The sequence below is a fragment of the Pygoscelis adeliae genome, unplaced genomic scaffold (genome assembly GCF_000699105.1).
Source record: "Pygoscelis adeliae isolate BGI_AS28 unplaced genomic scaffold, ASM69910v1 Scaffold38, whole genome shotgun sequence".
NCBI lineage: Eukaryota > Metazoa > Chordata > Aves > Sphenisciformes > Spheniscidae > Pygoscelis > Pygoscelis adeliae.
The window spans coordinates 7871263-7896269 of NW_008825614.1; the positions used below are offsets into that span (position 1 = coordinate 7871263).

At 42.8% G+C, this 25007-nt stretch overlaps 1 protein-coding gene across 1 annotated transcript in view; it reads left to right on the plus strand.

The window, feature by feature from the left end:
• Nucleotides 1-1201: 1201 nt before the first annotated feature.
• Nucleotides 1202-25007, plus strand: part of RERG (RAS-like, estrogen-regulated, growth inhibitor) — a 107365-nt gene continuing 83559 nt past the window's right edge. The window contains exon 1 of the mRNA XM_009332852.1: nucleotides 1202-1378. Within this exon, the coding sequence (XP_009331127.1) occupies nucleotides 1318-1378 (61 nt within the window). The 5' untranslated portion in view covers nucleotides 1202-1317. The remainder of the gene's footprint in view (nucleotides 1379-25007) is intronic.

Sequence of the window (25007 nt, forward strand, 5' to 3'; positions counted from 1 at the left end):
CTCTGCCACCCACCCACCCCGCCAGGTGATACAGCTCCTGAAACGCTTCGAGTTTCTAACCGTTCATGCGAAGTGAGCGTGGTCTGGTATCTACTCTTAGGCAAAATGAATCAGGAGCATAAAGACCTCAGAGATGAATTGGGACCCTTCTCGATGTAAGGTGTCTTTACTCTTTCTTTTTACAAGCTTTTTTTCTACAGGCAAAAGCCTCAGGCTTTTACTTCAAGAAACATGTTTGAAATGTATTTTGCTGTAGAGCGGGTAATACTAACAGAGAGCTTCCTACGTCACTGTTAGAATTTATGGCTAAAGTGGGTGCTTCAGACGAAAGCAAACCTTCATAACAGGTTGCATTCACAAGTAAAGTTCTACGCTGTTTTAAAGGGAGACTGAATTTTTGATGTTTTAGTCAGGGCTGAGGATCATCATCATCGTCACAGTTGCCATTTTTTCACCCAAGATCTTAAAGCATTCCACAGTGACAGGTACTGTTATATTTTTTACTGTCCAGGTTAGAGAAATCAAGGACATGAAGTGTCAGGTGACTTGCTCAAGGTCATGCAGCAAAGCTGTGAATATAGATAATTCCCATGTGGCCTGTTAAAAGTGTATTACCAGAAATTCTGGAATCCTTTTTCTAACCCCTCGCTTTGCCGAATGTTTATGTATGAGCTGAGGCAGCTTAAACAAGGAGCGCTAGAGAACTTCTGGGTACGGATTTGTTTAGCAGAATGGGCAAGGTACAAGTGCTTAGAGATTTTTAAGCAGCAACTGCAGCTGAGTAATTGAAACCTTTCTGGAACTGGAGGGCTTGAGAAAAGATCAGCTATCTGCAGGCGCTATTAGTGAGTGCTCATGGCTTTTAAATACATTCTACAAAAGCTAATTCATTGGAGTTGAGGCAAATACAGTAAATATAAGCAATTGCAGCTAAAAGAGAAAGAAAGAGTAAGAAACCTGCGAGGCAGGTACTTTGGGTTAAGTACCTTTTGCAATATTACAGTGCCAGCGTGAAACAAGCAGCGGGAGCTAGAAAGCTGAAGGTAGGTTTTGCACAAACAGCGCCAAATGTGTCGGTGGAGTTACTGCAATGTTTAAAGCGGGAATGTAGCATCAATTATGACTATTTAAAAAAGAAAAAAGGGGGAGGTTGAGGGAGAGCCTGGCTCCTTGCAGCTCCATCCTCGTGGTGTTCTTCCCCAGGCTCTGCATTGACGTCACAATGACACGGTGAAGCCGAAGACAGGAGCTGGGAACAGTTCTTCTGCTTCACTTCTGATAATCGAGTGAATTTGTTGCCACTCCGTTCCTTCCAGCATGGCTAAGAGCGCAGAAGTGAAGCTGGCGATCTTTGGTCGAGCTGGCGTGGGCAAGTCAGGTATGTTTGCTGTCTGATTTTTTTCTTCTGCTTGTCATCAGGTAACTTTTTGCTCCCTCTGTGCAGACAAACTCTTTGTACAAAAAGACAGCTGTGACCTTATTCTTGTCAGGGAGGTCAGGATCAGGCCAGGAGTGCTCTCTTTATTGCTTTCCACACTGTTTTCTCCAGGTTCTCCAGAATAAAAGAACTTTTATCGCTTTCAAAAAAAAACAACAAAAAAAAACCCCCAAACTTCTCACCCCAACTTAATCCCACTTCTCATGAAGTGAGTGGCAAGATTCCTCTTTCCATTGGAACAGAATTAGTAATATTTAATTCGTCTCTTCATAGCTTGTGCTAGATGAAGGTATTTATATTATGCTTCCTATCCTCTAAGATCAGATCCTCTGTTAAATATTTGATGACTTCTGTAATAGCTGTAATTCTGGATGATTTCAGTGGGAAATCATCCAGACTTAGCAACTCAAAGAATTTTTCTCAGTGCTCTCTTGGATTTACATATTTACCAGGAAACCAAGAAAATATGATGTGTAAAGTTTTTGCATTTGGAGAGATCTTTTGAGAAATAAACATAGTCTGGTGAGTTCATATGGTAGAAACACAAGGGGGAGGCATAAATGTTAAAAATCCATTTCTACAGACAGCCTTTCCTTCAGTGAGACAAGGAGCGTAACGCGAGGGTTGCAGCTCTCTTGGGTAGTTTGGTGGTGCTGCATTAACTTGACAACTCCAGGGCCACTCTAATCTGTCCTTGCACCACAGGGATGAGGAAATAAGGAGACTGAGTCTAATCATGCTCTTGTGCCAGTCTGGGAATTGTAAGATACTGTTTATTTTAGAGAAATCTGCACAAGAGAAGCCAGGAGGTAGGACATACCAGTGAGAGCATTAGGCTAGACTCTCAGGGGCTGTCACCCAGCTCCGGTTCCCCAAAGTAACTTTTATATTAGAAGTGCCAAGGTTCTGGCCCATAAAATGCTGTTACAGTTTTGTTAACTTTGGAACGGGTTGTTGATAAAAGCATGTTTACTCAGAAGGTATTTTACCAGAAGGCTATCAGTGAAGTACCCTCTGTCAGCCTTCAGGAAAAAAGGCGTGTGTGAGGCAGAGGTTGTTAGAGATTATACTGCTTATACAAAGACAATGCAGATTAAATCCTACCTTTTTGAATAAAATACCTGAGGGAATGCTGATAATATACTGGGATAAGTTTAAACTGTTCCTTCTCTCCTGCTGCACCCACCCCCACCCCTCTTTTGTATTTGTATTTCACTGTCCCCTCCAAGTTTTGCAAGTAACTTCAGTGGTTCTCCTTTTGGTATGTCTTACATTTGGTTGAGGGTTTCTGTGGTTGTCCAGTCTTTTGGCTGGATTAAAAATAATGCAAGAGGATGTTGAAGTATTTGCCGGAGAATTATAACACTAAAAGACTCCCCTTGCCCTGATATTCCGAGCCATTTGAGAGCTTATGTTTAAAAAACAGAAAAACTACCAGTTGAGTGCTCAGTTAAAATGCCTTACCAATGCAGGATCAACAAGAGCCTTTTTAACCTGTTGTATCCTTTTTGTAGACTTCACTATACTAGGATTTTATGGTAAAAATGTTTTTCCTGTAGTGCTGGAACTGGGTGGGAGATAATTTTTAATGAAAAGCCAATAAAAACATCCTAGTTTTTCAGAGTCCTCCTCCTCTCTCTCTTTTCCTTTTTTCCCTTTGAGATGCAAGGAAATACTACATAAAATATGACTAAGGTCCCCTCTTTTTGATTGTGACCACGCATGTGAATCTGCGTGGAAATGAAGGCGCAAATAAGTGGGCAGCACAAGAGGCTGAATTTAAGTGGGTGGAGACACTACAGAGTGCTATCCGCCACCTCGACAGAGCAGCAACTGTGCCTCCCAGAATCTCCAGCTTGCTTATGAAAACCCCTCTTGTATGCTCCCATAAAAGGGATCCAGTTTCAACAGCTCGGCCAACTCCAGAGAAGTAAGTGTGTGTGTGGGGTGTGTGTGTCTGAAAATACCTATTTGCCTGTAGCCAACAGTAGGAGCTATGGAAGTGCTGTTACACCTTTGCTAAAAGCAGAGCTGGGTGCAAAGGAGTCTTCAGATAGTTGGGTTTGGCAGATAAGCGCCCTGCTAAATTAGTGTTGATAGTGTCTTTTTTTAGTAATGTAATTCCCTATCCCTGTGACCAGCTTGTAATACGTTGTTGAGACAGGATCCTGTGGCTGTAGGTTACTAGAGTAGGCTTGGCCAGACAGCTGAAAGATAAGCCAGACTCTGGAAGCAAGAATGCAAGGCAGAACGCTGGAGACGCTAGAGACGTGTGATGAAAAGGAGACATTGGGTGATAAATAAGGCCACTGTAATTGCCAGAAAGTCATGCCAAAATACGGTCACTGGCTTGCTTTCTTGGCTCATCTTCATTTGCTGAGGAAGAGCCAGGCATTAGGTTCTTAATCTGTAAGTGGCTTCACCACCTGACAGCATCTGTGAAGTTACAGGCACATATTGTATTATCCTGGAGAGGCTCCTCTTCCAGTTCCTGACCAGGACTTTGGATCAGTGAGTCAAAGCAGCTATGAAGAAAGAAGTGTTGTGCTTCAGGACATGTGGAGAATTAAAGCTGTCCCTCACGCACCATGACAGTCAACAGAATTGTTACCATTACTGAGAGCTGAGGAACATCCTAATCTCGTCGTTAATGCTAGACATCTGTTTAATGGGGTGCAACATTCCTTGTTCTAGTAAGTAGTCCCTTCCAATTAATCCAAGACTCTCCCAAACATGAGGTGGCAAACCAGAACACTGTTCACAAGTCAGAATAGTGATAGCATCTCAAAAGAGAGTTAAAGCCAGGGAAAATAAAACTTTTCTCCACTTTCTTGCTGCTTATCAAGTTTCCATGATTCAAAGGTTTAAAAAACAAACAAGGGGGAATAGCAAGTCTGTGTCAGCTTTTTACTGTTCTCCTTCCTTGCCTTGTCTCCTCCTGCCTGCTGGAGAAGGGCAGCAGAATTGCTAATCAACTCACCTGTCCTGTTTTGTTTTTTACTTAATGTAGACTGAAACCTTTCAAATAGAAAAGGAGGAGCAAACCAACTCAGAAAGGGGCACGTAAGAGTGCTCTAGTAAGGCACTTAGTTCAGAATTACACTGAGTAGTAAATCACTGGTCAGCTCATCTGGGCTGTCGTGGTTTAACCTCAGCTGGCAACTGAGCACCACACAGCTGCTTGCTCACTCTCCCCGCCCCCGGTAGGATGGGGGAGAGAATCAGAAGAGTGAAAGTGAGAAAACTCATGGGTTGAGATAAAGACAGTTAATAAATGAAATAAAATAAAATAGTAATAATGAAAGAATATACAAAGCGAGTGATGCACAGTGCAATTGCTCACCACCTGCTGACCGATGCCCAGCCAGTCCCCGAGCAGCGACCCCCCTGGCCAGCTTTCCCCAGTTTATGTACTGAGCATGATGTCACATGGTATGGAATGTCCCTTTGGCCAGTGTGGGTCAGCTGTCCTGGCTGTGCCCCCTCCCAGCTTCTTGTGCACCTGCAGCCTTCCCAGTCAGTAGAGCATGGGAAGCTGAAAAGTCCTTGGCTAGTGTAAGCACTACGTAGCAACAACTAAAACATCAGTATGTTATCAACATCACTGTCATCCTAAATCCAAAACACAGCACTATACCAGCTACTAGGAAGAAAATTAACTCTATCGCAGCCAAAACCAGGACAGCAAGCTACCTGGACAAGCTCATCAGGTATGAGCATCCTGCTCTTATACAGTGGACTGGGTACTCCTGCATTCACCCAATTCTTATTGTATAAAAGTTGCATAAATACTGCTTTAAACTAGCTGACAAAAAAACAGATGAGGAGCTCTGTCTGAGCCAAGGAGCACTTCGCTGCTGCTTCACTCGGATAGAAGAGGAGACGCTCTGTGGGTGGGAAGGGACATTGCTAGGCCCTGCTATAGATAAGAGGGCTGCACCTCCTAATTTGGGCTAGAGTCAAGCGGCACTGAGGGGGAGAGAGAGCTTTTAAAGGCTCTTTCTTTATGTCCAAGAGGAGCTTGGAGGGAGCGGAGAATTAAAGTTGAAGTGAATTACTTAAACATTGCTATTTAAATTGTTCTTCTGCTGAATCTTACAGCTTCATTCCTATGGTAACAAAAGTTAGAATTTCCTAAATAGCTCCTTTTAAAAACACAGTAGTAACAATTAATAAAGACTTCAAGGCCTTGTTCTTCCATGTCATCACAAGGTACAGTACGTGCCCAGAAAGCTAAAGAGGAGTGACAATGTATGAACCAGGAGGAGAAAAGAAGGGCATGTATTGGATAGCACTGCATGGCTGATGCTTTTCCAACTCATAATTCAGTTGACTATGAATGCTCAAAATACCTCTGCTTAGGAGCCTTTATGTTTTGGCCAAAAAAGAGAGAATGTCCAGCTGCGGCATGTGCTATCCAACTTGCCTTTTTGCTGTGTGTGTGCCAGGCTGAATACTTGAATACTCCAAGTTTCTGTGTTAGCGTGTATGGTGTGCCCAGCCACGGGCAGATGCAGTTCTCATCTGTCTGGACGGGCTGTGCAGCTGCAGCCATGGTACGTGACATGGAAGTGTGTGTGGTTTCTGCTGGTGCTTAAGTGACAGGGAAGATACTAAAGCTCCTACAGGCTCCCCCCCCAGTAAATACGAGCTTCTAGGCAGCTATGGTAATTGTTTTCTTATGCAATCAGGTACATGAGACATGGGGCTGTTGTCACCTTTTGATCCATCAAATAGCTCAGATGCTTGCGTTTGGGCAAGAGGATGATCGATAAATTGGCATCAGTAAATACCATCCTGCAAAGAGCCTGTCCCATCTCAGAAATGAAGATCTTGCCAACTTCAGTCATTTTAGTGTCACAGTTGGGAAAGTGCTGAGTAGATGTAGATTTGTATCTGTTGGCTTATGCTATTTTCCCTGTCTAACCCAGGATAGAGGAACATACTTGGGAGAAAGATATCTGGATTTGAAAGTTCCTACAGAACAAATTCAAGCAACAGCCAAGCCAGAGAGGCCTACAACAAATCTGTGTTTTGTTTTCATTATTTGGGGATATGCCTGAAATACACTACCAGGGCTCACTTCCCGATTGCAAGTTTCTGGGCATGTGGGGAATAGAACTGAATTCAGCACCACTGCCCTCCCCCTTCAAAAAAACGTACGGGTTACTGGGAAAGAAGCCCATTTCAAAGTGATTTTCTACTTCACAAATCCCTGCTCATATGTTTTCCCCCACTAGTTTCATTTCAGGGACTTTCGGGGAGGAAACATGAGTTATTAAGGAGTGATTAGTCATCAAGCTCACAGCTCTGCTATAGTAAGGCAGGAAAAGCTACCACAAAAGCTTCAAAGTCCATGCTATACCAACTGATGTATCTAGGGGGGATTACTGTAATAAGGTGCCTCTGAAATCCAGAAATGTGGGTGGAAGGAGACTCTCTGAATTTTCTGTTGGGGTTTTTTTTGTGTGTTTTTTTTGACACCGGTGGAGCAGATCAGTTGCTTTTTTTTTTCCTTTGTTCTTAAGAATGGCAATGACAACCAGATGCTTAAGCGATTATTCAGTGATCAAGTTTAACACCCGCTATATTAATTGTCCCCTAATAGTTCACTGGTAAAGTACTCATTAAACAATCCCTCTTTTTGCATCCTCTGGTTTTACACTTTTCAACCAGGTACAGGTTCACTGAAGGTACCGTGCATGTATGTGCATACATGCTAGCAGAAATATAACAGTAAATAGGTCACTCTGGGTGAGGTTTTGTGGTGGTTTCTCCCCCAGCAAGCATGCAAATACGTCCCCCTGGAGCAGGTAATATTGCAAGCAACCAGTTGCGTTAACATGACCTTTCCATGCTTCTGTCCAGTGGATGACACTGATGCCTAGACGGAGGGTGAGCCATGGGTTAATGGATCAGTGAAATAAGTCGCTGTCACTCGTGAATGTGTGGCCCTGAGAGTCCTTGCCGTGCTGACAAGGAGAGTGGCTGCTGTTGTAGTGGTCCCAACACGTGCGGGTTTTGGGGACGGGCAGGGTGTACGTTAACCAAGTGCGGGGCCCTACTGGGATCAGCAGTACCTGTGGGCACCCCCAGTGTGCTGCTTGGAAAAGCCCCACTGGTGTTACCACACAGATACAAGCTTTTAGTCAGCAGCTGCGTGACAACCAGTCTTTCTTGGACTTTCTCAGAACTGCACTTGTTGATTCTTGTTATGCTAAAACTGAAGAGAGGGAACACCAAGAACCTGGGCTAGTCACAGAAGCATTTGCCCTGAGTGCCAAGGTGGTCTACTTGTATCTGTTACCTCCTCCCTTTCCTCTGCTTATTTGCCTGTCCATGGTTCACTATAGCCTTGCCCTTGGTGTAGAAAGCATTCATGCTCTGCTTGACATTCGATCTTTCTTCTGGCTAACCATGAAATAATAAAACACAGAATTTCTCTAACCAAACACCAACATTGTTCATTCAAGCATAGCTGCCTTCCCTGTTCCATCTCATTTATATCTGACATTGGCTCTACCTGCGTCCCCTCTGAGCAGCTGGTGGCAGCTGTTAGAGCTAAGACTAGTCCTGCTGTTCTTTGTTTCTGTTTAGGTTGGGCTAAATATAGCCTGCTGTTTGATTACCGGGGAAGGAATGCCAGGATTCAAGATTTATGTGTGCAGCACAGCTTTTTCTCTAGGCCTGTGCTCAGCCACCCCCTGCAGTGCTTGCCTTGATAAGATAGCCATCCTGTCCACTTGTCTCCTGTAGTCATTGTGAAAGACAACTGAAGAGCTTCCTGGTGGTGTCCCAGGAATCCTTCGCCTGCTTACCGTGAAGCCTTGCAGTGTTTTGGTCAGTCTGCAGTTCCCCACAGGGTCACTGAATGCACTGAGATCTCCCAGGCTGCTGACCCTAATGGTTCCTTTCAGAAACGCTAAGATTTTTATTCTTCCACAAACAACTTCTTTACCTCCCTGGTATCTGGAGTCCCTGCCTACCCCTTGCCTTGCATATACTTCTTTGCTTCATTCCTTCTCAGCTGTCACCCTTCCCTCTCCCCTTGCCAGTTTAGTACATGTTCCCTAAAGTCTGCCTATGGTAGAATCACTTCTGCTTTGTACTTCACGTGAAAACTTTGTATTTACAGTTGCCTTTTCAGCCTCCTCACTTACTGCTTCCTCCCATCTCTGTTTCTCATTTCCAGCTCCTTCGTTACTCTTTGCCCACACTGTCAGTGCATCATTAAAGGCTCAGTGCATGAGATCCAGATGAGCTGACCTCGCAGCAGTGGTGTGATGTGGCAAAGAACAGCCACTCTTAAGTGGTTCCTACTGTCCTGGAAACCATTCCCTGGCTTGGACTTTGAGGATGCTCCAATCTTTGACTGCTCCAGACAGTCGTGTGAAGCCAGCTTCACGCAGGTTAAAAAAGGAAGCAGTGTATATCTTTACATAGCTAGCCTTGAACATAGAAGTGGGTAAATGAACCTATTTTGGCTTCGTAGCAGAGCAGGAGAAACAAGTTATGTCTGTACTTCCCAAGCAAACTTTCTTTTTCTGCATTTAGCTCTGCACCACCATTGTGCCTTTTACATTTACAGCACCCAAAAATAAATATGTAAGTATATGAAAAACTAACACCGCCTTAAAGTAGGAGGATGAACAAAATGCTTTAGGCTTCAGCTGAGCTGTGGTTACAGGGCTGTCATTAGCTGCTGTTGACTGAAGGTGTTTGTACCCTCTCACCGCACACCTGGCAGTCACTCCCAACACTGCGGTGAGCAGGAGGGTGCAAGAATTGCTATACGATAGCAGTGGGCAAGGAAACTACAGCATCCTCATCCATTTGCTGCTTTTATTCCAAGTCCGTGTTTGCTCAGCATTACTGACAGTCTTTTATTATACCCACTGCTGCAGAGGCAGAGTTACAACTTTGGGAGAAGGCACCCCTCAGCTTTCCTTCCCTTTCCACACACAGTTTGCAGGGTGCTGCCGTGAGCGGTCCCCATTGCCACTCTACTGGTTATAGGACTCCCGCCTCACCAGCTCGGAACCTGGCCTGCTGTTTGAACTAGCATTTCTTTCCATTCACCTCAGATTAAACCGGCTCCCCCGATTTCATTGAATCCTACCTCTTCCTGGAGTCAGAAAAATAACTGAGAAGGTGGGGGTGCCCCTGTTTTTATCGCCTTTTCATAATTCTGAATGGGAAAAGTACTTTTTATGATTGTTTCCCACCAGGTAGGGCATTCACACTGCTGGAGTTAGTCTGCAGCTGTTACAGTTTCTAATGGATTTGCCATTTAGGTGTTGGGAAATGCCATATATTATGGTAGTGACGCTGTAGATAACTCATATTCTATGCATACGGTATGAAAAGATGAATGGCAAGAGAAGCATGAAGCCCTGGGGAAGGAAGTAGTAGATATATTAAACATATGTGCAGCTTTAAAATGCCATAGAAATTGGCTGGAGTCTCCAGCTGCCTTTCCAGAAATGTTAGACAGTAGTCTGCGCACAGGAAAATGAGGGAGTATGTTGAAAACATCAAGCGTCATTTTGAAAGCACATGAAGCTCCTGACGTTCACAGGTTGTTTTGCTGCTGCTGCTCAGGGTCGGCAGAGAGGAAGCTGCAGACAAGCAAGAGCAGAGGCCTGGGGCAGCAATGCATTACCGTGTGGGAACTGTTTAGATAAGTGGCTTGAAAAGTTTTCAAGCTGGATGCAACTGGAGAGCGCACAGGATATACTCTCCCAGGGAGGGAGTTTCTGTAGCACTTGAACAGCACTCTAGCTTTCCAAAGGGCTGTGGGAACAAGGGCCACCACCGTGACCCTCCTGCAAGGCACGCCACTATGACTATCCTCAAGTGGCCAATATGGAAACTGAGGCGAAAGGAGGAGGAGCCTGATAGCCTCAAGTCACCAAGGGAATTGTGACTCAGGCATTGCCAAAGCTTCTTTCCGTGATTTCTCCTCCAGGCCAGGGCTGCTGAGATCCAGCCTGCAGATGGCTCCCAGGCAGGCAGTAGATACCCAGCATCTGAGCCCCAACCCCTATAGGCCCTGAGGGATCCTCATGACCCTTTATGGCTTATCCACTGCTATTAATTATTGACAGCAAAATAAAGCATTGAAATAACATTTATTTTCATTAAAAACATATTTGGTAATCCTGTCTTTCACTACTTGCCCAGTAGGACTTATTTCATTTTGACCCACAGGGCCACAAGCATAAAAGGAGCTTGTCTTTCTCCCCTTCATGCAGCTATATTTGCCATCCAACTCTGAGTATAACTATAATATAATTTATCATAGATTTGCACAACCCTACTCTAAAGGGCTGCTTTTGTCAGTGGCTTATCTCTGTGCCTGCAAGAGGAAACAAAAAGCCCACTCCCCACAGCAGTGGAAGCCAGTTACACAGAGCCGTTGACCATGATCTTTTCATGACCCACCCAGCAATCGACCTGCACCCTTGAGGAGCTTTACAAGTGAGAACTTCAAGTCTGACATTCGGAGCAGGAAAGTGCAAGAAAGAATGTAGAAGCCAAAAAATCAGAGTGGGCTTATTATTTCTTCAGTGAAATAGGGCTGCAGAATAAATAGAAATATATTGGAGAGTCACCACAGAAGAATGCAGTATTAGACCCATGGGGAGAAGGAAAAAAAACACAAAAAAAAACCCCAAAACCCCACACTCTGCAAAACAGGGGGCATGGAAGTATGAGTGCCAAAACAAACACCTTGTGTTAACCAGCCTCAGTGACAGAATCTGTGATGCCAAGCACTACTGCTTAACCCAACTGGATGCTTGTGGCTACATACGCTGGAGCTGGTTCTGCTCCAGGCCAAATTCCAACATGAAATAATTTAATAGTGATCCACAGCAGGAGTTTGTCCCATGAGTCCACGTCTGCTAGATCTATTGCCAGGCAAAGTTTCAGGAAATTTATTTCCAATTAAGAAAACTTGGCCTTTGTCTACACAGAGCATGGTAGGTCACAGGAGATTATTGGAGTGGAGAGGAATATCAGCATCCTTATTTATGTACTTACTTAGAAAGATGTCCTTCAGTGACGTGTGGCCTTTTACCCATTCTGGCAGTGGGTGCCTGCTTACCCCAGCTGAGGATCTGGTCAAACAAGCTTCTTTGCAAAGCCGGGAGCATGAAGTGGGGCTGCCCACCTCCCACTGCCATGCTGTGCCCACACAACCACCTTTCCCCTTGCTGCAAGAGGGAGCTGAGGAAATTGCCATGTTTCCTGACCACAGCCAAGAAATTCACTAAAGCAGGAGGATCAAGAGTTCTTGTAATTTATATCCTAGCAAGTGCAACTGCAGAGGAGGTGGCCCTTCTATCCACTCCTCCTGTTTGCTTATATTTACCTTGCTAATCAAATGACAAAAGCTGGGAGCACAGCAGTTTTCCCATAAAGATGTAGAATCCTGAAAGCAGAACACCTGCTGCTGAAGAGCTGCAGGCAGAAAGGTTGAAGGCAACAAGAGACAGCTTCATCCAGGACACAGCTTACTGTATTTTAGTTACCAGATATTCATATACTGTGTCCTATTGATGACTTTGTGATTAAAGAAACATGCTTGGTCACAGAGCTGTGAATAATCCAGCTAGAGGCTAGCGAACATAGATTGGCCATGGATGGAAAACAGTTGAAACTGAGCAGAAAGAAACCCCTGCTTTTGAGATTTGATAAGCGAGAAATGTAAAACAAAATTCTCCCCGTTGTGTCAATGGATGAAGGATTCATTAATGAGCTGTACTGGTAAGATATGAAAACTAAATGATGCAAAAAGCAATCCAAGCTCATTTTTTTACTTGAAAGGAAGTGACTAACCCGATTGGATGGTTCAGCCCCATTTGGAGGGAGAGGCAGACCTGTCCTCGAACCACCAGCTGACCATCCTTCTCCTTGTATAACTGATACTGCCTCACTGAAATAAAAGCAAGCACTGTCTGAGGCAAGAAATCAAGATCTTGCCTTTAATTAATGTTCAGTGCCCCATGGTAATCTCAAATAAGTACATCTCATGCAAGAATACTCTTTCGTTAGTGTTCAGTGTAATTAAACCAGTCTATTTCTCACCACCCCCCACCATGCATCCTCAGTATCACTTTGGTAATTTCTTGGGGATTTTTGTTTGCAGTTCCTGACCTGGCATCTGAAACAACCAAGTCTCTCTCATGAAAATGAACTACCTCTATTTTAAACATACTCAGTATGACTGTTTTCTTCATTAAATTTCCATTTAGGATCTAGCATGAAAGAGGCACCTGAGCTTTGACTCAGCACCACTATGGTGGAAACCAGTAGAAATTCACATAGTGCTCACTGTATGTTGGGAGGAGTTTGGGAGCCTGTACTATAAGAAATACTTGTGTAGTTTGGACAGGTCTTATGTATAGCTCTGCAGACTTCTAGGGCTCCAAGGAAAAGATCATGCACCATTTCATTCCTGCTTAAAAAGGCAGACACATTGGATTCTGAGCTAAGAAAGGAGCTTTGCCTGTTCTGTTTTCCTAGTCCCCCTCTAAAACCACCAAATTATATAGGGATTTCATTCTCCTATTTTATTTTCGTGCTGAAACCTCAGTAAAGTTGCCTATTTCCTAAGCAGTTACAGCACCTATGATGTCTATTGATCTGTAAAATCATGGGCAGTTACTGATCTGCATGGTACAATAAGCATCAGCTCTGGAGCAGGCTAGCTTGGCATCCCTTTGAAGATGAGGCAAGAGACAGACTATGGAAAAAGCAGAATGACCCTACAGCAATTTCTTAAGTTTTTGCACCTTACAGGTATGAAAAGTATCATAATTGGCCTGCAGGAGGTCTCTAGACCCAGCTGAACAAAGCTTCAGTATCATTAGGACTAATTTCATGTTCAATATCATACATCTTGCCTCACATTAGGTCTGTATCTAAAAGACTTTTTAATCACCTAAAATAATTTCGCCTGGCTCATTTTATAGCATTTCTTCAATGGCCAAATGTTTACTGAATGATACTTTCTAGTAAGCTGTTTTAATACCATCGAGTTTGAGGAACTTTGTTGCACATCGGAGTGCTGCAAGTACTACTTTTTGTTCCCAGTGCTGCAGCATGGACAGGGACAGGCTGCAAATAGAAGCAGGGGACTCAACAGAAAAGAATGACCTTCACAGCCAAGTTAAAACAGTATGTTGCCACCTTAGATCCAACCTCTAGTTTCTGCACAGGAGGTAGCTGTCATGGTGACACTCATGTTCAAAAAGGCAGGGAAAATACAATGACCAACAGCAGGAGTTGGAACAGGTCTTAGGGAAACATGTTCATGATAAAAACACCTCGAAGTTTGATTGTGCACTGTCATTTTCTGTTCATTCCCATTAATACCGTTGCTCTTGGTGAAGGTTAAAATGCTTTTGTGTTTTGTGGATGGCAAGACATAGCAGATGGAAAAAAGTTTTTAGTTTCAAGCATGGACAGACTGACATCATCATGTGTTAAAAGTACTAAATCATTGTGCAATTCCAGGACTTCTCTGTTCACTTTAATAGGTGACTCTTAAGAAGTCGGGGCTCTACACTCCTTGATATCCAAAGGCATACTTCATATGACATTTCAGAACACTTTGAAACTGCTGATTGCAAGAGCACTCTCAGATCCCAAACTATTCTGCTCAGAAAAAAAGTTTCCAGGGCAGTCATGAGCATAGGATGCTCAGTGTGCCTCCTAGAGTACCAACCCACTGAGAGTAGTTTTGCACATTGGGTCTCTTTTATAAGACATAATCCAGCTGCACCTCTACAGTTTCTGAAGAGTCTTAGGGACAGTCTTAATGATGTCGCTGTTGTATTTGGAGAACAAGATGAACGCGGTGTGTTTTGTTTTTTTTTCTTAGTCTGAATATTGACTTCTAGAAAAACTTATCTGCCTGAAGCTTAGAGCACAGAGTGACATTCTGTAGTTCCCTGTTGGATTGCAGGCTTTCTGAGGAGCAAGGCCAGTGTCCCAGTAAACATGGTGGTACGTGACCCAAGAGATCCAAGTTTGATTCCTGTAAGCAAAGTGCCTCTGATGCTGGCTTTCAGCTATTCTAAAAAACCCCAAACAAACCAAAAATCCAAACCCCACACTCAAAAACCCCACAAACAGGCTGGAAGAAGAGAAGTTCATGAATGCATGGAGCTGCTAGGTCACTGTAGGAGTGAGGACTGTCTCTTGTATGTCTAATGATTGTTCTGCCTTCAGTTTATCCCTGTACCTCTCACATGAGGGACAGCCAGTACTGAAAAAGCCTTATGGGCATAGCACAGGAGTGTGCAGTGAAGGCAGTGATACTAATGTGATAACTCCTCATATCACTCAAGGACTTCAGTGAAGTACTGGGACATGATCAAGGAATTTTGTTACCTCAGCACAATGTCATAGCTACTACTTCTAAAAAAAAATCTGGCACACAAATGAAGTAAAGTAAGTGTTATTTACTACCTTACTGTAGGAGGACTTATGCTATCTGTATCTCCAGAAGCCAAGTCACGGCAGCTCCCTCAACTCATGCATTTGAATGAATATTGTTGCCTAAATATTGTCACGCAGGTAGTGCACTTGCTACCATACTTCAATATTAAATGATCCTGGAGAAGCCTTGAATGGCAGTAACGTGAGACATATGTATGGGCTCTCTCTGCTCTGAGGGAATCAATGCAGAGTTCTCTAGCAGTAGTCTCAGCAGTGCAGAACTTGTCCGATTTTACATAGTTCATGAACCTCCTAGGATTTTATTCCCCAGTAAATAATTTCCCTAATGACAAGCATTTTGTGTCCTTCATTGGGGGTCAGAGTAGATGACTGCAGTGACCCTTTCTGACTTGACAAATACAATCTTGTTGACCATGATTATATTAAATTAAGAATTTTTCCCTGGTGCCCAGTTGCCTTTTTTCCCCCCTGAGCTAAATAATTTCTATAGTCACAATCCTCTCTTCTGGGCGACTTCAACTTTCCTTTTTCGTAGTAGAGTTTGCATTCTATATATCTGATTATTCCTACAAGCTGTCTAACCACGTGGAGCCCCATCTTCATTCTATAAGACAAATGATTTCCATAATACAGTTATGGAATCTCTTTATAGGATTTAAGAAAAAAAATGTAACTTTCTGTTAAATAAAACAAGTACATGTAACTTTATGGCACAAAGTTGAAAGCATTAGCTGAGTCAAAGTTTGGACTATGCTACAGGGGTGTTAATGAGAACTAACTTGCAAATTTTATGGATTTGAACTCATTAAAATGAACAGCACAATTTGTGCAGCAGTGGCTTATTTGCAAGAATAGGGATTAACAGGAGCATGTGGAATAGCAGAATACAGATGCAATTTCTTCTGTAAATTCACACTGAGATCAGAACAAAGATGAAGAGCTTTCTGCTGACTCTTGCTAACATGAATATTTTAGCCTCTGACCAGGGTGTAAGGTTTGAAAACACACAGGCAAAGAAACTAAGAGCTTGCATAGAGGAGATCCTGCACATATGGGGTGGGGGACGGAATCTAGAGGCAGACAGTTTTAGAAAGAAAATCTAGGTTAACACTCTTGGAAGATGAAAAAGCAAAGTCACGGAAAGGTGAGCTTTAGTTACATCTCTTCAAAACTAGATGGAAATTTCACTGGATTATTTGCAAAGCTGAAGAGCATTAGTTATGGGAAATTAAAGATTATTAGTTAAATTAATTCAAGATTCCACAAAACGCTATACTAAATAACCTTGTACAGTGCCCTGAACAAATGTCGTGTCCCTCACAGACAGGAGGAGGTTGATATATAGGTAAGATTTGATTTCAAACAATCTGAATTGCAGCTTGTTAGTGCCACTACTTCTGCACTGTTTTCTCATCCTTAGAGGTGATAATCTGCTAGGGAGGTCCTAGTTTAAAGGAGGCCCTCCTGATTCAGAGACAGCTCTAGGAGATTTGAAAAGCAGAGGTTTCAAAACACTCACTGGGGGAAGGGTGAGAAGGTAGATATTTTAAGATTTTTTTTTTTTTTTTTTTTTAAATCTCTTGATTAAGAGCAGGTTTCCTCAGCCTTCGCCACTCCAGGGACTTGAACAGAACTGATCCAGGACAATCTGCAGTGATTTAGAGTGACTTTTCTTCCCCCCGCCCCTCCAGAAAAATACTGGTTTGGATCTCTTCTGAATTGCCATCATAACTTAGTTTCCATAGCAATATTTCCACAGTTAAAAAGTATTGACAGACATCTGGATATCAATCCAAAGTCTGAGGAAATTGATGAAAAAGCATGTGTTTATTTCTGTGGGGTTTGGAGCAGGTCCGTGGAGAGCAGGGTCAGTTGTTCCATGAATTGTGTCCCACTATGGCACTTCCCAGGGAGGAGAGCAGGAGTCTCGTGTGTCCCCACACTCAGTGCTAGCAGGCTGTCTTAGAAAGTAGTATGATGAATTGGAAGACGAAATACCATTTAAAAGCAAGCATTGTAAAGGGCAAAACTGTAGACCCTTGGAGAAGTGTGGCATGCTATTTCCTCAATCATAGGTGCTGTGTTGTTTTGCATTCAGAATTTGGAGCGCTTCCTACAAATTCTCTAAAAGCTCATCATCTGAAAAAGTTATAGTTCAGTTATAGTTTCCACCCCTGCCTTGTAACAGGCTGCAAATAGTGCAGCACTAACAGACCCTCGCAGTAGCACATATTTCACGTACTGGGGCCAGGCACTGGTCAAAGACATGAATTAACCGACACCAAGCCGGTAGCTGTGCCAGGATTCCAACCCAGACCTCTCCAGTTCAATCTAGACCCTGACTTCTTGGAACAAGGACTCTCTTCCTGCTCTTTGCATGGTTTAAGCTGCTGCTATCAGCATGTTAGATTTTTTTTTTCAGTTGCACAAATGCAGATTTACCGCAACCTACTGGCTTCACCTCCTAGATACAAGCATCTAGCTGAGTGCTTGTTATCACAGGACAGCAAGGACATACCCACAGTTACAGTGTTTTTCTGTTCAGCAGTGATGTGATACTTCTACATGAGCCTGGCTCAGACAGTGGTGAAAAGAAAGAGGTGGTTTGAGAGCTTTGGCAATTAAAATATTAAGGAGACAATGCTAGTTATTAGCATACAAAGCATCGGGCTCACAATTTCAGTACGAGGAACTAATTAGCTGTGCTGCCTCAAAATGCTGATTTCACTTACAGAACTCAATGTGGCTCCTGCATTTCTTTCTCTGAGAAGGATGAGACTCATTTTCAGACTGACAGGTGGAGCTGGAAGTGACACTGTTTAGGGTAGCCTTAAATAGTAGTAGGACAGTACCAGATCCTCTCTAAGTTTCTCAGGACATTGCTTAGATTTAGCTATTCTGGCTGGATATTTCCATGCTGGGTATCTGCTTCAGGCTGATTTTTTTTTTTTTCCTGAAGATGTCTGCAGAAGTAATACAGTCATTTCTAAGAACAAGGTTAGGAAAAAAAACATGGGTTGTGTCTGTGTTAAAAAAATATTCTTGCAGCCACTTTACGTAGGTATTCTAGTATCATCATTCCCCAGAGCAGGAACTCAAAATATGACAGAGGGGGGTTAGCATGTCAGCAAGGCACACTTTTTGCTACGCTCGTGAAAGCATACTTATGTTTGGTAGCAAGCCAATGCCTCTGGAATTCCCGAGTTGTGTTTCATGTGTTAGAGCTGGGAGTTAAGTTTTCCTCATGAGTTTATCCTTATGGAAAACAAATACTCCAGCTGTGGATACAGGACCGTCTTTCTTTTCCAGGAGCCATGTAAGGAAAAAAGTGGGCACGTTGGCATTATGGCCTTGTCCTTTTTCCTGGCACAGAGACACTGTGAAGAAGTAGTGAAGTGCATGGGAGACAAAAGTCCCAAGAAATGAAAAGCAAACAGCAATTTAGGATTAAGATTTTCTTTCCATTAGTTTATCTGAAACAGATTTGTCTCAGGAAGCGGTTCTGGAAGCTAAAAATGTAGCTCCCAGCCTCAGAGATAGTGGCAAAATTTTGGTCACTTTACCTCATCTGGCATCTAAGTCTCCACACGTCAGCACGAGCCTTTGTCTCTTCCATGCTTGGGCTTCAATGGAGCTTTTTACACTATCTTTTTTACATCCAGTGCAACTAGAAATAAAGAATGAATCAGTCTCACCCACTTAAAGATGCTTCCCTACTGGGCAGGTTCGCAAGATGTCGGCAAAGGGAGATCTCCCTCACGCTACTGCCTGTCTGATAGTTAGACTAAGGATAAACGGAGGTCTCCTGCCTCAAGGGCTGTCAGGCCAGCCAGCACCTCTCACCAGCACAAAAAATAATCCAAAGCACAGGGATGAAGTTTACCTCACTGGTTCAGGAGAAAATTTTAGTCAAATACCATAAATATAAACAAACACAGGGAAATGGATATATGTGCACACACACAAACATATATCTCTCCGAGTATCTTTTAGCAGCTGGGGTTTGTGGCCTCATATTCACTGTCTTGAATAGCCCAGGTAGAGCCTGCAACCCTGCAAAACAAGTTCCAGTTTTCAAACATCACAAGTATTATATGGGCTATTTATGAATCTAAGAAACTGAAGCACTGCTAAAAGAGAAAAGCCTAGCTTCCTAAGACCTCTTCTCAAACATAGGCCACTAAAGGGATGTCAGGGTAGCATTTATTTTTCTATTTTGTCTAATGTCCTAGATAGAAGCTATTCCAGAACAGTTTTTTCCCCCACCCATTTCAATTGAGCCATCCGTGTCTTGTGGCATCTGAGGGTTTTTTTGTTTGTTTGTTTGAAAGTGGCTTTTTCAGTGCAGGGCTGGAATGCAATGCTCAAGTGAGGCCAGCGAGCAGCTTGGGAGGCAGTTTTAATACCCTGAGTACATACCATGCAGCAGCAGGCCCAGACACCATTGTCGATGCATTAATTCTAGGTGTTCATCTTATTTCTAGGTCTTCATCTTAGCTATATGCCTATAAGACTCTAAAAAGTGACAGATAATCCAAATGCCTTCCCCGAAATTTAGCACTCGCACAGCAGCAAGGAAGCTTTTGTTTAGCCTGAGATTCCAGTTTAGGCTGCCTCAAGTGATGAGTGCAGGGCACTTTGTGCATTGGCATTTACATCAGCTCAGCAGCACACTGTTATTTAGCTTTGGTGGAATTTTATAGCCTGCTTTACTGCAGCAAGAGCAGCAATGCGATGAATCTTTTAAATAAATCTCATGTGATGGATTTGCTGGCGCCTTATTTAGACTAGGGGTGAAAAGTATCCCACCCTCAAAGGTCAACACATTTACCACCAACATAGGCACCATTTGACACCATTAGCGCAGTTTTGACTAGGAAATTTATATTAAAAATACATATACTGTGTGAGGACACATCACAGATGAGCATTAAGTGCATGCAGTGAACAATTCACTGAAATGAGCTGAGTTAATTCAGTATTAACAAGCGTAAGTCAGAGCCCTACTACACAAAAACTAGATAGGTTGTCTCTTCTGCTGTGTGTGGTTTCACTCAAATGCAACAATTGAATGAAATGAGTGGTCTGGGGTTCATCTGCTGCTGAAACAAGCTGTGGGGAAAGTAATTCAAGGGTAACTTCAATTTCATGTTCACTCAGAAGATGAGTTTAACGCAATTTCTTTTTAAAGCAACTTCCTCTCCCCTTCTCCCAGTTCCCCGCACTCTCTACTTTGTGCTTTGGTGCTGCAATACCAAAGGGAGCTGTTTGAATGGTATTTTTCGCCTTGCCTGAAATTGCCATGAGGAAAATCTGTTGTCCCCATAAGAATAAGGCCAATTTTGTAGACCCTTGGAAAATCAAATAATTTTTGAACAAAACCCTAAACTTCTGGTAGTTTATCCAAATTTTGACTTTTGTTTGTGCATTACTTGAGGAAAACCAGAAAAAAGCATGGGTTGGTATGCAGTTCTTGATCCCATATGCCATGGTATCTTAATTAAACTGTACTGTTGTTGGCTTAAGCCCTTAACTACGTGGAACTGAAAACTTAGCTAAGACCTATTTATAGGGTAGCATCACTGGTCTATGCAAGTGTTAAGTTAATCATTCTGACTGTTGCCTAGTCTATCTGCTATGTGAAGCAAAACTCCCCCTCCAGCATTTGTCCCTGTACGTAGGAGTTTAAGGGTCTGAAATACCTTGTCTCTTGCCTCGGCTTTCTACGCATTGTTACAAAGGAGGTTTTTGCTGATTTCCACTGCCTTCCCCTTACCACCTCTTTTGTTACTACTCTCTCGAAGATGTCCCTTGCTGAAGGACAGTAGAAAGGGAGTCTTACAGCTCTGCTGCCTTTCTTGGGGACGCATCGTTCCACACTGGATGCCTTTGTGTCAGCCTTTTCCTGCTCAAAGCTTTGCTATGCTCAAAGGTTTCTGAAAGCTGTACTGATTCAGTATTTCCACTGTGGCTTGCAGGGGCATGAAACCAGTATTTATATTAACCTGAGGCATATTAATTTTGCATCTATAATGAGTGATAGAAGTCTGATCTTTAGCAGAGATACAGGAGCTGTCTGCAGATCCAGAATGTCACATTTTGTGACGTTTGGATGATCAGTTGCACAGGCCCAGGAACTAAGCACGTGACAGCCTGAATCCTGAATTGTAAGTATTATATCCTTCACTGATAGTCAGGATGCCTTCGTATCCGGGTGAGAACTTCCAAATCCTAGGCTTTTTAAACATTTTACAACATGCCATTACCAAAAGAGTTACAAAAATACCTTGGAAGAAAATAATTTCTTTACGGAAGTTTTCCCCTCAACATATTTCTGTATTTTTATATTAGAAAAGATGCAGGTGATTTTGAGAAGAGCTTCAACCTTTTTGAGCAGCAGGCTTAACATCTATTTAGAAAGGAAAAAAGTTAATTGCTTTACTAGTGTGATATGGGGTATTTAGTAATTTTCTTCTTATGATATAGGAAGAGAGCATCTCCTTGCCTTTTTACACCTCCCAGAGAATCATAATCTGACTTGCAGTGTCATTCATACAAGTTTGCATGAATGTTCAAGGGTACTCTCAGTGAATTTTAACTGCTAAAGAGAACAGTTTTAATATGAATACAGGTACAAGGATCATATTTATGTGCACATAGCAAATGAATGACAGTTCTAAAGTCCAAGTGTGTCTACACCAATAGTTAATTAGCAGCCAGAAAAGATGCATACACTTCAATATTTAACCTTGAAGTCAGGTTGGTGTAAAGCTCTGAAGTAATGTCACGTTAAAATGTTATCCAGAAATTCTGTCTTGGAATGAACCACAGTGAGCTGTGGTTGACAGCAGGAGACTTTGGTCCTATTTTTCTAGCATCTGTTCTTAATTCTGCTGCAATTTATTATATAACCTTGAGAAAGCTTCCATTGTTCTGGGGTTCCTTCTTCACCATCCTAGGCTGAGATACAAGGAGAAGGCTTTATTAATCTTAGAGAAATACTTAAAGTCCTTGAATAGAAGCAGCTATACAAGTGCAAAGTGTGGATGACAAAGAGAAAATTCCCTGGGGAGAGAGTAAGAGAAGGGGCAGGTGGAGGGGAGTTCCTGCACTCCTGCAATGCATAGTTCTGCAAGTGCTTCTGCAGGATCGGTAGCTCTCAGAAGTCTGGCTAGAGTCAAAAAGATGCTCGTTTATGACTGAATTAAGCTTTGCAGTCAAGGTGGATAGGAGAGAATGAGAAATTAAGGGGATGTAACAGCAGCTTTACAATAGGACACTGGAAAACATGGAACTTCCCAATTAGAAAGCAAAAGATAGAAGGAAGATGTGATCAAGGTTTACACATCATTAAAATGGTGGACAAAATGAACACAGAGTTCATTGAATACTACAATATGAGGCCACTTGATGAAGCTGGTATAAGACTGGCTTAAAACAGATACAAGCAAGTATTTCTTTACAGAATGGGTAGTGAAATCCTGAAACTAGCTGCTAGAGTTTTAAAATACAGGCAGCATCAGCAAGTTCAAGAAGGATTTACACAAGTTCATAGATAACAGATGTACAAATGGATTTTGAAAGCAGAAGGCAGGGATGTGCCCTGTAACATCCTTAATACAACAATTCTCAAGGAGAGGAGTGGACCACAGAAGGCAGCCAGGCTTGTATGCTCTCCCAAAACAGTATCTCCTGTTGCCACTGTCAGAGACTAAGCACTTGACTAAGATGGACTGCTGGTCTGACCCAGGAGGGCATTTTGTGTGCTCCTGTGCTACGGGGAACAAATCACACAGTCAGTGCAGTAACTTTATGTGCTGGTGTTTTTCCTATAAGATGCCCTTTCCTTATTAGCTCCAGACTTCCAAATATCATCAGATCAGGACTAACCACTTTCCTGAACATATGCTACTACTGCCCCCCCGCCCCAAGAAAGGAGGTTTCATTTTTTTAAATTCACATTTTCAATTAACTGTTATTAAGATTCTTTTTATTTGCTTTCTGGTGTGTGGTTTCAGAACACACCTGCTTAACATTTTCAAGCTTTTCTGCATAATCAGGGTGGTAGAACACACATCTCCATGGGCTTTCAAACAAAGCTGAGATTCTCAGAGTGTCTGCTGCCATCAATCAAGACTGCAGTAAAGGTAGCAAAAAAAAATTGTGGTAAAGTCATGAGAGATGGCAATACTTTTGTGACTAAACAAGACTGCAGCTGGCTGCCAGCCATCTAGATGATTTTATATGCATTCAGCTTCCACAAATCAAAAAGACTTCTGGAATTAATCTGTTTCAAAGGTCTACATCAAAGAAAAACAACCATTACAAGTGGCACTTGAAGTCCCAGCACAGGTATTAAAAAAAATGAATAATGGCACTAAAAGTCTGTTTTCTCGGCAGAGGACCCTTTTCACCACAGCCACAGCAGCATGGGGTGGTTTTTCTTGAGGCTGAACAGATGAATTGTGTCTTAAAGTCTATCAGCTAGAAACTTCTGCAACAGGAGTTGACCACACAAACTGACATTGTGAACCAGAGAGCAAAATCTGGCCAGGTACATTTCAGTTTAATTCAATTCTTAAGTTGTTGGCTTATGTTTTATTCTGCGTCTGCTTGGCTCCTTTCTTTTGCAAGAGCACTTTATCTGGAAGGCACAGTTCTGTGCTTGCTGGGCTGTATGATAGGTAGCCATCCATAGGGTGGCCTTTTCACTTCACTGCAGGGATAGACAGCCCTCATAAAAGAGGTGATAAACACACACATGATATTCAGAAGTCTAACAAAATTTCAAGCTAGAGCTATTCAAAGTGTTGGGGGTTTTTTTGGTTGGTTGGGGTTTTTTTTGTGGTTTTGTTTTTGTTTTTTTAAACAGTCACCCAGACTCCTAGGAGTAATTTCTAAAGCATAAAAACCCTAATCTGACTGTAGCCAAGCAGAGGAAAAGTTAGACCTGTCTACTATAAACAAATACTATAAACAAGTACAGCTATACCACTGTACCTTAAAAACATCCTTATCAAAACCCCTGTAGGACCAGAGTGTTCTTCAGAAGAGCTCCGTCAACCTGAACACACAGCCTTGATATTGTAAGTCCCTCAGTTAAGAGGGCTACACATTAAGTCACTAAAGCAAGAAAGTGTGCAGCCTATTTGTGCCCAAGCACAGGGTGGCTTATTTTGAGGAGTTGAGCTGTAAGATAGGTTCTTTGCCTATGTCCCCGGGTGCCATAAGGAGCACAGGTAGCCAGGAGGTTATCTGGCCATCCAGTGGGTGCATTGATGCAGTTTCTAAAGTTTTACGCTGCTTTATGGAGAGGAATCCTAGTTTTAATGCAAGAAGTCCCATATCTGCTAACGAGAGCCGCAGACTAGGAAACAGGAGCCTGAGGGCTATCGATAAGAGTTTGCTCCTTGTGTGGTCTTGGCAACTTAATCATTTGCTACCTCAACTTCTCCAAGCCCCTGAAGAATATAGTACCTTTTTATTTCCTGCTTCCTCTTTCATTACGGTAAGAACCAGCAAGCCCCAGCAGAGATTATAGGACACTCTCTACCATTTGCTATAAGGCAAACAAAAAAGATGTGCAAAAATCAGCTGATGTTTGTATACTGACAAGTGCCTTGTTTGCAGTGCACCATATGGATGCAGAGTTTTCGTCTGGCATATTCCTACAAGCAGATGCCTGAAGGAGCAACTGCTCATCTGAAATTTTTACTAGAGGAACCTCCCATTTCATTTACACCACAACCTCCTCCTCTTTCTCCACCTTCTCTAACGTATGGAAATTAAATGTAGTTATGACTCAGGGGAATGTTTGTCCTTAAAATTAAAGAGCTTTCCCTGAATGCAGTTTCTGTGAGGAGTTTTCTTTGTCACCTTTCTTACAAACCATTTGTATAGTTTGCTTGCTTCTATAGATTATATTTTATAATAGGCTCTTTAGGAAGGACGGGCAGGGGAGACAAGGAGGGGGTGTCGCCCTCTATGTCAATGACCAGCTGGAGTGCACGGAGCTCTGCCTGGGGATGGATGAGGAGCTGACCAAGAGCTTGTGGGTCAGGATTAAAGGGAAGGCAGGGACAGGTGACATTACGGTGGG